The sequence below is a fragment of the Nicotiana tabacum genome, chromosome 9 (assembly GCF_000715075.1).
Source record: "Nicotiana tabacum cultivar K326 chromosome 9, ASM71507v2, whole genome shotgun sequence".
NCBI classification, from domain to species: Eukaryota; Viridiplantae; Streptophyta; class Magnoliopsida; order Solanales; family Solanaceae; genus Nicotiana; species Nicotiana tabacum.
In genome coordinates, this window is record NC_134088.1 from 19,837,209 (window position 1) to 19,851,382 (window position 14,174).

General features: G+C 41.9%; 1 protein-coding gene across 1 annotated transcript in view; it reads right to left on the reverse strand.

Moving 5' to 3' along the window:
* Nucleotides 1–301: 301 nt before the first annotated feature.
* The window catches only part of LOC107809927 (uncharacterized), a 39,507-nt gene continuing 25,634 nt past the window's right edge, over nt 302–14,174 (reverse strand). The window contains exons 18-20 of the mRNA XM_075221496.1: nt 1,274–1,347; nt 1,132–1,185; nt 302–1,059 (exon numbers count right to left, since the gene is read on the reverse strand). Of these exons, the coding sequence (XP_075077597.1) occupies nt 774–1,059; nt 1,132–1,185; nt 1,274–1,347 (414 nt within the window). The 3' untranslated portion in view covers nt 302–773. The remainder of the gene's footprint in view (nt 1,060–1,131; nt 1,186–1,273; nt 1,348–14,174) is intronic.

Below are 14,174 nucleotides of genomic sequence, written 5' to 3' on the forward strand. Positions count from 1 at the left end.
TCAAGTCGATTTGATTAGATTTTTCTCGAATACACCTACCGTCCTTTGTTAAACTATTCTCAAAAAAGTATTAGAACTTAGAAGGTCTCATTGAAAAGGATGAATTTGAATCCTGAAGTTATCAGTCAAACAACTTGATACTCCAAGTCCAAGACAAATAATCTTGGACTCCAAATCATTCACGTTGATGCAATTACGTGCAACAGTTATAAAGCTCAAGCATGCTTCTGACGGTTTGCTAGTTCATCGTGCATAAAAATGAACTACCACTTTGATGGTTTTATTGGTTATGAAATAACAATGAACTCAATGATTCAATGCCTATTATATAATTATAGTCAATCAATCAATATACAGCAGTTCCATTTAATACAAAAGAATTGATCTTGTAATCTGGCTAGCTTTCAAAGGACGTGTATTAAGGAACAAACTTCTAAACAGAACAATCGTTCATCTCAGTGGAATGAATTTACGAGTGGTAGTATACATGTCAAAAAAACATCTCCCACCAGGTTAAAAGCGTCGTCACCAATTCAGTCAGGATTGACCCACAAAGAACTGCAGATTACTTTCTCTATTGGATAAGTGCGACAGGCCAAATATTTTCAAACTGATACCAAACTGTAGTTCCGGCAAGGCTCTTGGCGCTTAAATGTCTCGAGGTTTAGGCTCAAATGTATGGTTCGGGGGAAGGGAAGCTTGTCTTGGTGACTCGGATAGTTGAGCCCGATATCTTAAGACGCACTGCAAAAGATATGCCAACCAAGTTTTTCTCAGTCAGAGAATGGTTGGGAGTCCATGCAAAGATGGACTAGTTTTCTCTGGTATTGTCCATAGTATTCACCGACTGCAATGACATCTTCACTTTCTGGGTTCAGTCCCGGCAAGTTAACCAACTTATCTGAAGATCTTAATTCATCATCCAAGCTAGATAGATATTCACTATGGATTTCCCGGCAAGCAAGTATAAACATGGCTGCTGTATCTGGTTGTTGTGCCCCACGAAGAGCAGCCAATGCCTCTGGCAATGCACCAGCAGCAACATACAAGATAAGTGCCCTGCATTGAGTTATTACTAGATAAGAAAACCATTGATTTTCTGGAAAATATCAGATGAAGAGATGATGATACCTCCAAATGTTGTGTTCAGAATGAAGAACATGCTGAGCCCACCTTAGCAAAACCCTGCAGGACAGACATTTTAACTTTTCCATATTGACAAGTATACTACTAATAATATCCACGTTCTCTTTAATCAAAGATAGGTATTAACCTTGCATAATCAGTTCCTTTTAAATGTGTTGCCGCTAATGTTGCAGCATCAGTCCAGCATCCAGCATCTTGTAACTGCCAAATAGATAGAACGTGAAATTAGCCAAAAAGTAGAGAAATATGAATGTGGCCTATCACTTGGAGTTGCAAAATCTGCACGCTAATGTAAGGCATAATCTCAGAACAATAAATTAGTAAGAGGAAACCAAACTCGTAGCAACTAGAGGATGCCCCTCTTGGAAGACCACAAAGATGAAAACACAACCCAGCTATGGGTGCATTTAGCACAAACAAGATTATTTTCGATGGAAAATGTTTTTGTGTAAATGTTTTACCTCGGAAAAACATTTTCTGGTATTTAGTAGGGTATAAGTGTAAATGGCACATGTTAAATTTAAAAGTGGAAGATAGGTTTTGATGATAGTGTTTGGTGATATCTTTGAGTATCAAAGATTGATTATAATGTTTTTCAAATGAAAATTTTAACAATACGGTTCACGAGTTGGTTGAAGCAAGTGATAATGAGTAAGAGTTGGGATACTTGCAGAAAAGAATGACATTTTCCCAAAAGCAAGGGAAGTCATTTCACCACTTTGATGAAAAATACTTTCTTTAAGAAAGAGTTCCCCACAAGGAAAAAGCAGTTTTGGTCCATGAGTTACTGCTTTACTCTAATTTTGTTCTCTGTATTATTAGCCTAAGTGCATATGATCTTTAAATTTATAACCTTTTTGAAGCTGGTTTGTTGCACGGAAACAGTGTATTTAAAGGCGCGCTTAAAGCGTGCTTAAGCCCTGAAGCGAGGCTCAAAACATGTTGAGCGCTTCGCTTCGCTTTGTGGGCGCTTCAGTGTTGCATCAAGGCTCTAAACCATACTTTTCCTTTCCAATGAGTGTAATCCTGAAAAGACGACACTAAATAATTGATTCTTCACTTTATCATAATTTTTTTCCAATTTCTTTGTCCATATATTTGTTATTCATGCTTATAATTATTGGTGTTAGACTACATATACATATTTTTACTCTTTCTCTAGTTGTGCCTTTTTTCATTAAAGCCCACGCTTTATTTGCGCTTTGCGCTTAAAGCCCCAACAGACCTTGGAGCTTTTTTTTGCACTTTTCGCCTTTGATAACACTGATTGAGTCTATTGCACTTTAATGTTTCCCAAGGGCAATTCTAGACTTCGGAACTGATTGTTGAATTCTAAACTTGCTTCTTCCCAGCACCTATAAATTCGTAAAGGAACATTATCTCTAGATATGATATGACGATAACTAGGATGTCTCTCAAAGACATTGAACCTTCCTGAAGAGATTACAACCATTAATCTCCAGGCATGCTATACTTTCTAATCATCTAAATGCCTCCAATTTCATCATAATGGCCAGTCAGATCGGAGAAACAAAATCGAGAACTGCACTTTGATTCTTATCAATAAATGATCCTGCTTCCCTTCCAATCGACAGTAGTAACTCCATAAGAAATTGTCTTGTAGAGTCTTTCAATGAGTTTTCTGTTAATTATGCTATCCGTCATCCCTGTCAGGTTCCACCAAAACTTCATAACAAGCACCTTCCCATAATTGACAGAAGATTGCAAAGACCTTAACAATGTCCCCTCGTCAAATATCCTCACGCAGGAGCAAATTAATCAACAACACTCGTGAAGATAAAAAAGAACTAAAATTCCACACCGATAAAATCTCCCATGTGCAGAATCTCATTCAAGGTCATTGCTTCAGCTTACTTCAGATAATGTTCGATTGAATGTCATTGAAATTGTAACTAGCCTTGTGTTCTTAAATAACTCATTTTTATCCTCCTTATCACAATAACTAACAGCATCCTTCTTAGCAGCAAATTTTTTCCTCGAAATTCCATCGCGGGATTTGGGAAATTTTTCATCACCGGATAAGAACAAGGCTAGAAACATTGCTCCAGTCTATGAGATGGTAAAAATACCAATGTAGATCTTAAAGTAGCGCAATAAAACCAGCATTCTCTCTCTCTCAATACCAATATATTTGTAACCTGTTGACTTTTGTTTTTAATCCTATAACCTTTTCTATTGTTTTATCATGCAAATGCTCTCAGGCACTCTTTTTGAGACTCTTCTCTCTCCTTCCCTCTAGGAGGGAGAATCTCTCCTTCTCCGGTTTTCTTCCATCGGAGATACCTTTCTCTTTCTCTTTCTTCCCCTCCCTCTGTTCTCTCTTTTCAAGGAATCACCTTCTGTGGTTGCTTTCTCCATTCTTATCTCTATCCAAGGTTTTGGAATGGGGGAGAACAGGATTTACTTTAATGCTGGGTTCAAATCTTTTGATATTACCAGGTGATCTGCTAGCAACTCAGAGTGGTATGAATGGGTTGATCATGGAATGGATTTGCTTCACTCTTAAGGAGGCCTCAAAGGACCAGAATAGAGTGGTCAGGAGATGGAAAATTTCAGAGCAGGACTCAGAGCACTTTTGCACCAGGAAATTTAATGAGCATGGGAGATACATAAGTATTCTGTCATTAAATGTTGGAGGAAGATCAGTACTTATTATTCATGAACCAGTCTTTAATGCAGGTTGGAATGAGATAGCATTTAAGATCAACAACTTCATTAAATACTCAAAAAAAGTAGCAGTGGTTGTTCCCCCAAGATTAACTGAGGCCAACTATCCGTATAAGAAGGTTGTACAAGATAGTAAATGGCAGACTAGGAGTCTTCGTGAAGCAGAGGTGACTTGTAACAGTGGAAATATTGACATCTCTGAATCTGCTAATGCACAAGAGAATGGGCCTTTGAAGAGATGTTTAGTTGGGAGTTTCGGAGAAGAAGCGTAGGAAAAACCCACACTTGCTGACATAAGAAGGTGGTCAACTTCAACTTGGAAAAATGTTTTTGGGGTGAACATCTATGAGATGTACTGGGATTTGTTCTTATTCGAATTCCCTAATAGATACATGGCTGAGAGGACCATTCAAGGGCAATGGTTCTGGAAAAAGCTCAGGTTGCAATTAGAATAGTGGAACCCCATGGCAGGGTGTATTTCAAATTCTATTGAAATCAAAGAAACCTGGATTAAAGCAGTAGGAATTCCCCTTCATCTGTGGTCGCATAGAATTTTTCAAGAAATAGGCGAATTCTGTGGAGGATGGGTGGCTACTGAAGAAGAAACAGAGCTCAAAAATCATCTGAAGTGGGCCAGAATTTTGGTAAGGAACAATGGGAGGAATCTACCAAGAGAGGTATCCATAACTAGTAAAGGAATCACTCACCACATTCCAATCTGGCTGGAAAGCAAAACCCAGGTATTGCCTTTACCCAGAGGGCAAATAGGGTTACCAACTGTGCTGAAGTACAAAAATCCCCTTCTTGCAGGGATTTCAAAGACAGAAAACACGTGGGTGGTACTTATTTGACAGCTGGAAGATATGTGAAAACAAATGCACGTGAGAAGCAGGTGGTTAGGTTTAATGAAGCAACTAAAATGAGCCAGCAAGCTGAGCCCAATGAGGAGGTTGCTTTTAATAATTCTTTTGGGCCATACTTTGCAGGCCAAGTCATTTTTAATGACTTAAAAGGTCCCACTTCACAAGATTTACTCAGCGATCTCTTTGTTGAGCTCTAGAACCTTATTCCACCCAAAAGTTGGTGCATGCAAAGCCTCAAAGTGCAGATTTTCAAGGAAACTGTGCAGAGATAAATGCGGCCATAACAGAGGCTGTTTTCGGGGGATCTTCTCTAGATTTAATTGGGGCAACAGAATATCCGGAGGAAAGAGAAGATGAGAGCAGGGGAATGGAAGAACAAACTTTGGAATTAGCACAACAAAATACAATAGAAAATTAGAAAGTGGAAGAGGCTGAACCTCTTCTCATTCAGCAACAACAAGCCATTCAAGTCACAGCAAGGGAGACATCACTATGGGTCCAAAAGAATTTGATCAAGCTGGACAAATTACTTGGGGGTAGATTTCCGGGGGCATGAAGAGGAGGCTTTGGAATTGTTGTTACAAGTAGATAGCTGCAGACAAGCTAGAAGGATGGAGCCTGACAGTGTGTGTAAGAAGACAATATTTAACGAGGAACACGAATTAAAAGGTCTAGTTACTTTCGATGTTAAATTCAAGAGCGAGGGGGAAAGGAGTAAGGGGAGGAAGATGCTTACCCTGGATCCATGCAGTTCAAAATAGTTTCATGGAATGTAAGGGGATTGAATGACAGGGATAAAAGGAGAATTGTGCAGAGTTTGGTAGTTGACTGGAATGCAGACATCATATGCTTCCAAGAGACTAAACTAGAGGGGGACATTAGAGAGATTGTCAAAGAAGTGTGGGGAGGAAGATGGGTCAGATTTGCTCACCTGGAAGCTAGTGGCACTAGAAGGGGTATCATGATGATGTGGGATTGTAGAAGCTGGGAGGGGGAAGTTCTGGAAACTGGTTGCTACACTTTGACTTGCAAGTTTATGGCACATTTTCAGAATTTTTCATGTCATATAACTGGGGTACATGCTCCAAATAACTACATTGAGATAAGGATAGTGTGGGATGAGATATGAGATATGTGCAATAAGGGGATTGATGGAAGGGCCTTGGGCTGTTTGTGGAGACTTTAATGTCACCAGATTCATTTCAGAAAAAAAGATTGTAGGAGGAGAACAAGGGGTATGGTGGAATTTTCTGATTTCATTGAAGACATGAACTTAATTGATCTACGATTAGAAGATGGTAGCTTCACTTGGTTTAAAGGGGATAATCAAGACATGGCTTCCAGAATTGATAGGTTCCTGATTTCTAAGGAGTGGGATGATAGTTTTAGTAATATAAAACAGATTCCACTGCAAAGACTAGCATCTGATCACATTCTAGTAGCTCTACAGGGGGGACTTGGAGCACTTGGAACAGGAACAAAAACTATTTTAAATTTGAGAATTGGTGGCTAGGAACAGCTGGTTTCAATGACAGAGTCAAAGAATGGTGGAGTTCTTTCAATTTTTCAGGCATGCCTGACTTTATACTGGCCTGTAAATTAAAAGCTCTCAAATCAAAACTCAAGGAGTGGAGCAGGGAATTTGGGATATCAAAGGAAGAAATTGTTAAGTCAAATGGCAGAACTGGATGAGGTGCTTGGAGATAGAATTTTAACCGAGGAAGAAACTATCAAGAAGACAGCAATATTCATGGAGTATGAGGAGTTGATCAAAAATGAGGAAATCTCATGGAGACAAAAATCTAGGGCCCTATGGCTGAAAGAAGGTGACAGGAACACTAAGTTTTTTCACAAAGTAGCAATGCACATAAAAGATTCAACAGTATTGACCAACTGATGATACATGGAGAATTAACAGAGGAGCCAGCTAGAATAGAAGAGGAAATTATTGATTATTATCAGAAGTTGTACAAAGAAACTACTCAATGGAGACCTACATGCCACTATGACAATTGCCCCGTTTTAACTTAGGAGGATAAGGAAGCTCTACAGGGTAACTTTGAAGAGAATGAAGTGCTAAGGTGCTTGAAGCTATGTGCAATAGATAAAGCTCCTGGCCCAGATGGTTTTACTATGGGGTTCTTCATCAAATGCTGGGAGATAGTGAAGTATGACATCATGAATGCTTTTCAAAACTTTTATGACAAAGAAGTTTTTGAAAGAAGCTTCAATGCAACATTTATTGCTCTCATTCCAAAGAACAAATGTGCTAAGGAACTAAGGGATTTCAAGCCTATCAGCATGATAGGTAGCATTTACAAATTGTTTTCCAAAGTTTTGGCAGAGAGACTAAAAAGGGTAATTTCACAATTGGTGGACTATCAACAAATGGCTTTCATTAAAGGTAGACAGATCATGGATGTTGTAATGGTAGCCAATGAAGCAGTTGATTCTAGGTTGAAACAAAAGAAACATGGTATCTTGTGCAAACTTGATATTGAAAAGGCTTATGACCATGTCAATTGGAATTTCCTCTTGAGCCTGCTAGAAAGAATGGGTTTTGACCAGAAATGGATGAATTGGATTAAATTCTGCATGTCAACAGCCAGATTTTCAGTTCTTATAAATGGCTCCCCAGCAGGTTTTTTCAAAGCAGAAAGGGGACTAAGGCAAGGTGATCATTTATCACCTTTTCTGTTTGTGATTGCTATGGAAGGTCTTAACAATTTGATTAAAACAGCCAATCAGTATGGGTGGATAAAAGGTTTTGATGTAGCTAGAAGGGGCAATGATAGTTTAGAAGTGAGTCATTTACAATATGCTGATGATACCCTCATATTCTGTGATGCTGAAGAAGATCAACTGAAATACCTCAGGGTGATTCTGGTTCTTTTTGAAGGAATCTCTGGTTTGCATATCAACTGGAGGAAGAGTTTTCTTTACCCTATCAATGATGTCACAATCATGGATATGTTAGCTGTTGTTCTGGGTGGTGAAGTAGGGGCTTTACCAACAATATATCTTGGAATGACTTTAGGAGCTAAATCTAAGTCAATAGGGATTTGGAACAATGTTATAGAGAAGTGTGAAAAGAAACTGGCCAGGTGGAAAACCCAGCATCTATCTCTAGGTGGCAGAGTGACTCTTATCAACTCAGTTCTTGATGCACTTCCAACATATACGATGTCCTTGTTCCCCATTCCAACAGGGATCATCAATAGGTTAGATAGCATCAGGAGGAATTTTTTATGGAATGGGAACAAAGAAAGGAAGGGCTACCACTTGGTGAAATGGAAAGCACTCACTTTTGGCAAGAACCTTGGACTTTGAGGGTTAGGGATCAAGAACTTGAAGATTCAGAGTAAAGCTCTTAGAATGAAATGATTGTGGAGGCTCAACAAGGAGAATCAACTCATGTGGGGAAACATTATTAAAGCAAAATATGGACAGGAAGACAAATGGATGACTAAGGAGGCCCCTACACCATATGGGGTTAGTCTATGGAGATCCACTAGATCATTGTGGAGTGAGTTGAGGAATGATTCCAAGATCAAAGTGTTTGATGGGAATAAGACTAGCTTTTGGAAGGACAATTGGCATGAAGTTGGCAGATTGGATGTGGCTTTTCCAGAAGTCTTCAATTTAGCTCTACATCGGCAAAGGACTATAGCAGAGATGTGGACACCTCAAGGATGAAACATCATTTTTAGAAGACATATCAACGATTGGGAAGCACAAAGAGTGGTTGAATCCTTCTGTGCACTAGAGCAGTTTAGTGGATTACAAGCAGGTGAAGATGTACTATGGTGGCAAGGCAACAGTAAGGGTTTATTCAAAGTTAATGCAGTTTACAAGAGGATGAATTACTCCAACCAGCAGATAGCCAATTGGCCTTGGAAACACATCTAGAAAACAAAAATTCCTCACAAAGTTGTTTGTTTTGTGTGGCTACTGGCTAAGGAAGCAGTCCTTACACAAGATAATTTGATGAAAAAAGGTTTCATTTTATGTTCTAGATGCTTTTTGTGTGGGGAAACAGCAGAGACAATTAACCATCTCTTCCTTCACTGTAAGATAACATCTCATCTATGGAGAATTATTCTTAACCTCAAAGGCATTTCCTGGACCATGCCTGGGAAGGTGATAGATACTCTTAAAAGTTGGGAGGAAACAGGACTACAAGCAAAGGACAGGACCAAATGGAGAATTATACCAGCTTGCATTTGGTGGACAATTTGGAAAGAGAGAAACTCCAGATGTTTTGAGAATGTGGAGAATGGGGCGCAGAAGATCAAGTTAAACTTTATTTTGTTGTTGTGTTTTTGGTGTAATCAGATCTACACAAATGATACTGACACCATTATTGATGTTTTAGAGTCAATATAGAGAGAGTGTCAGTGATAGTTTGTATATATGGTTTTAGTACTACCTAAGTACTGTTTTGCTACATATGAAATATAGAAAAGTTACCAGTTTCAAAAAAAAATTGAGACTAGTTTCATTTTTTTTTTGATAAGGTAAATTGTATTAATCAAAAGGGAGAGAACTCCCGTGTACACGAAGTATACCAAAGACGTAGAGAATTTACATCAGAACATGATTCTCTACAAAAGACGCCCAATCTTCTATACAAGTAGGGGCTAAATGAGTGCACCAAAAAGCGATCAAAGATAAAAGACTATTCTTAAGATGTGAAAAAGGAGACTCAATCTCCTCAAAAGCTCTCCTATTTCTCTCCTCCCATACTACCCACATGAGAACTAACGGGGCGAATTTCCACGCCCTTTGCTTTCTTCTTCTACGAAAACCGCCCCAGCTATATAACATTTCCTTTACAGTGCTTGGCATCACCCATTGAACACCAAATAGATTCAGGATTAACCTCCACAATGTAGAGGACACAGGGCAATGCAACATAAGGTGATCGACTTCTTCCCCAGAGTTTTTACACATGTAGCACCAACTAACAAGTGTAATTCCCCTCTTTCGGAGATTTTCAGCAGTCAAGATCACTCCCCTTGCCGCTAGCCATGCAAAAAAGCATACCTTCGTGGGCGCCCTAGGAATCCAGATCGAGGAGTATGGAAAAGTGGTCTCCTCTCTCACCAACATACTCTGGTAAAAGGACTTTACGGTGAACAAACCATCGCCACGCAAGCCCCATCTCCAATAGTCGCAGGATGGCTGGAGCATGTCTTGCCCGTATAGCAGTGCCAACAAGACTTGAAGCTCCGCAATCTCCCAATCTTGCATGTTCCTCCTGAATGAGAGGTCTCATACTACCCCCCTTCATGCTCCTTGCGAATCTGTTGGACCATCAGTTCCTTCTGGTTTGAAACTCTGAATACGTGGGGGAAGGAGACCCTCAGAGTATCCTCTCCACACCACCTATGATTCCAAAAGCTGATTCTCCTTCCATCTCCCACCCTGTAAGTGATGTTGCCACTGAATGCTTCCCAATTCTTCATGATACTCCTCCACATGCCACACCCGAAAGGTGTTGTGATCGCCTTGGTCCTCCAACCCCCTCCCGTTGAATCGTACTTTTCTACTATGACCTCCCTCCATAGAGCATGCTCTTCTACCCCGAATCTCCACAACCACTTTCCCATTAAAGCTCTGTTAAATACCCTAAGATCTTTCACTCCAAGTCCACCCCACTTCTTTGGGGAAGTGACTGTCTGCCAATTCACTAGATGAAACTTTCTAGTTCCATCCGCCGCATCCCACAGAAAGTTCCTTTGAAGTCGCTCCAGTTTTTCTGTGATGCTCACCGGTGCTTGCAACAGGGATAAGTAATAGGTGGGCATACTCGATAAAGTGCTTTTGATAAGCACTTCCTTACCTCCTTTTGACAAATACCGTTTTTGCCACCCTGCTAATCTTTTTTCAACCCGCTCGATCACTGTATTCCAAACCGTAGTATCCTTATATGGAGCGCCCAAAGGGAGGCCCAGGTAAGTAGTGGGAAGGGAGCCCACCTTGCATCTGAGAACACCAGACAAGGCATCAATATTAGTAACCTCACCTACCGGAAAAATCTCACACTTGCCGATGTTGATTTTGAGTCCTGATACTAACTGAAACCACTGCAGGACCTGCTTCAGGTATGTCAACTGATCCATATCGGCATCACAGAAAACCAGTGTGTCATCCGCAAAAAGCAAATGTGAGACTCTTCGGGCACTGAGCACCCCAATCGGAGCTGAGAATCCTCTCAAGAAACCTCCGTCTGCCGCACGATCCATCATTTTACTCAGAGCATCCATCACTAGAATGAATAACATGGGGGATAGGGGGTCACCTTGCCTGAGACCCCTGGAGCTGCCAAAGAAACCACACGGGCTACCATTAACCAGGACAGAGAATCTGACTGAGGAAATGCAGAACTTTATCCATCCCCTCCATCTTTCCCCAAACCCCATCCGCATCATAATGAAGTCCAGGAACTTCCAATTGACAGGGTCGAAAGCCTTCTCAAGATCTAACTTGCATAGTAAGCTGGGTTCTTTATTTTTCCTTCTGGAGTCTACAAGTTCATTTGCCACCAAGGCAGCATCCAGGATCTGCCTACCTTCCACAAACGCATTCTGGGAGGACGAAATAGTCATGTCAAGAACCTTCTTAAGTCTGTTGGAAAGCACTTTAGAAATAATCTTGTAAATGCTCCCCACTAGACTAATAGGCCTGTAGTCTCTGATACAAGATGCACCTTCTTTCTTAGGCACAATAGTAATAAAGGAAGCATTGATACTTCTCTCGAAAACACCATTCGCATGGAAGTATTCAATGGCTTCCATCAACTCCCCCTTGATGGTGTCCCAAAAGAGCTTAAAGAAAGCCAAGGAGAAACCATCAGGCCCGGGGGCCTTATCACCAGCACAACACGACACAGCCTCGTGCACCTCCTCCTCCTCGAAAACCCTTTCTAGCCACTCGCTGTCTCCCTCCCTTATATGGTTGAACTCTATTCCCCCAAAGTCGGCCTCCAACTAACTTCCTCTTTATATAAGTTCTCATAAAACCCCGTTATCGCCCCTTTTACCTCCTCCTCTCCCTCAATCCTCACCCCATCCACAACTAAGGACTCTATGAAGTTTCTCCTTCGATTTGCGACCGCCACCCTATGGAAATACTTGGTATTCGAATCCCCCTCCTTTAGCCAGAGCGCCCTCGATTTTTGCCGCCAACTAGTCTCCTGAGCTATTGCTAACTCGACTATTTCCCTCTTAACCTCCCCCAATCTCTCTTTCTCAGATTCGTCTAACTCCCCCGCCCCTTCCCCTCTTTCTAAATCCCCCAATTCATGCATAAGCTCCCTCATTTTAACCTCTACCCTCCCAAAAACCTCTTTATTCCACCTAATAATATCTCCCTCGAGCAATTTGAGTTTCTTCGAAAGACGGTATGAAGGTGTCCCTGATACCCCATAGCTTGTCCATCATTCTTTCATCTTGTCACAGAATCCTGGCACTTTCAACCACATGTTTTCGAATCGGAAGGGAGCACGCACCCCCCTCCCTCTGCATCCATCTAGCTAAATAGGCAAATGATCTGAAGTCAACCTAGGTAAAGGAATCTGCAGCACATTCGGCACCAACTCATCCCATGAGAGAGATGTCAGGAATCTATCAATTCTAGACCTTGAGTTGGAATCCTCCGCCCTGGCCCAAGTAAACCTTTCCCCTGACAGAGGAAGGTCAATGAGAAAGTGATCATTGATAAAGTCAGAAAACTCCTCCATGGCCCTCGAAATCACACTACCCCCTAATCTCTCCTCCGGGAATCTAATAGTGTTAAAGTCTCCCCCTAGAACCCATGGAATGTCCCATTCCCCCATAATATTGGCCAGTTCCTTCCAGAAAGACACCTTGGACCCTTCCCCTACCGGCCGATACACTCCCCCAAATCCCACTCCACCCCACTCACTCTATCTTTGACGAGAGCTGCCATAGAGAAAACTCCCTTCCTAATCTCCTTTACCTCCAAGCTTCTAACATCCCACATAAGTAGGATGCCCCCGGCACTTCCCACTGCTGGGACCCAGTCATATTTCACCCAGCTACCTCCCCAGACACTTCTCACGATCGCATCCGACAAAACTTCCATTTTGGTCTCCTGAAAACAAACTAGGTTGGCACCCCACTCCCTAACTCCCACTTTGATGATGGCCCTTTTGTTTGGGTCATTCATCCCCCTCACATTCCATGAAAGGATCTTAACTTCCATAAGCAACAATAGCCCCCATTTCCCCACCCCCCTAGCCGAGGTCCCTTTCTCTTTGTCACACACTCGCCCCCTTCTCTGATACACCACTATATCCCCTAAGTTATTTTGCTTAACACCTTTACCCAACTCCCTCCCTGCACTATCGTAAAGAGATTGTTGCTCAATCTCCCTCAACAGTTCTAACACCCTATCTTCCTTCCCTTCAACAAAAACACCTAGAAACTTCCCAAAGTTTAACAGTTTATCCTCCATCCAAAAAGACATATCCCCTCCTCCGATCCTTGACGAAATTGGGCAGGCTTCTTCTATATGTGCCCTTTCCTTGCTACTACTAGAGGAATACAAGACCATAGCATTGCTAGTACTAGGAGTTTTAACCTCCGAAAGGGTCTCACCGTTTCCTTGGGGGTCAGCAACCTCTGAAATTAACACCCCGCTGCTATAGGAATGTCCAGAACCATCAGTAGGGTAGCATGGCGGAAGAGAGCACGGAACCCTTGGCGGCATATTAACTGAAAATACTGGTCCGACACTAACATCAATTGGGGCATGCTCAACAATCTCCCTAGAAGAAGAAGAAGCTTTAAGTGTAGCCTCAGCACAACTAAGCCCAGGAGCAGGTGAGGGGTTGATGGAACCGGGTCCATCAGAGGCGGGGAGCCGTGGATTAACAGCACCATCCTTAGCCGGTTCTGCCCCTGCAGCAGCGTCCATCGTAGAGGGGAACATGTCACTAGATCTCGGTGAAGGAGTGCCACTGTGTGAAGCACCTTGGCCAGAGGAAGGAGGAACGACTGTTCCCATATGCTTAGGAGCCTTATCATGCGCAGCTTGAAATAAACTGGGCCCCTTAGGATCAATTCTAATGGAATTGGGGAAAGTTGCTGGGCCCATGTGAGGAGGCTCAGGCCTATACTTGCTGAAAACATGCCCGGCCCTATAATAAGTAGAAGAGGACCGTCTCATTCTGCCTTTCCAGCCCGCCTCACTGACCCATTCACGTCTTCTCCTCCTGTTAAAATTTTGTCTTCCTCCCCCAATTTCAAACCTCCCGTCTCTTCTCGATCTAACGTTTGATTCCGGCATAATCCAGTGATCCGGTGAACCCTCTCCTCCCCTCAGAGACTGATTTCCCCTCCCCTCCCTTCTATCTGACCTTCCCTTTTCTTCCGTCGCTATCACAGGCATAAAGATAGGGCGAAATTCAGGGCTCAACCAAACCCTATAACTCAAGTAGCCATCTTCCAC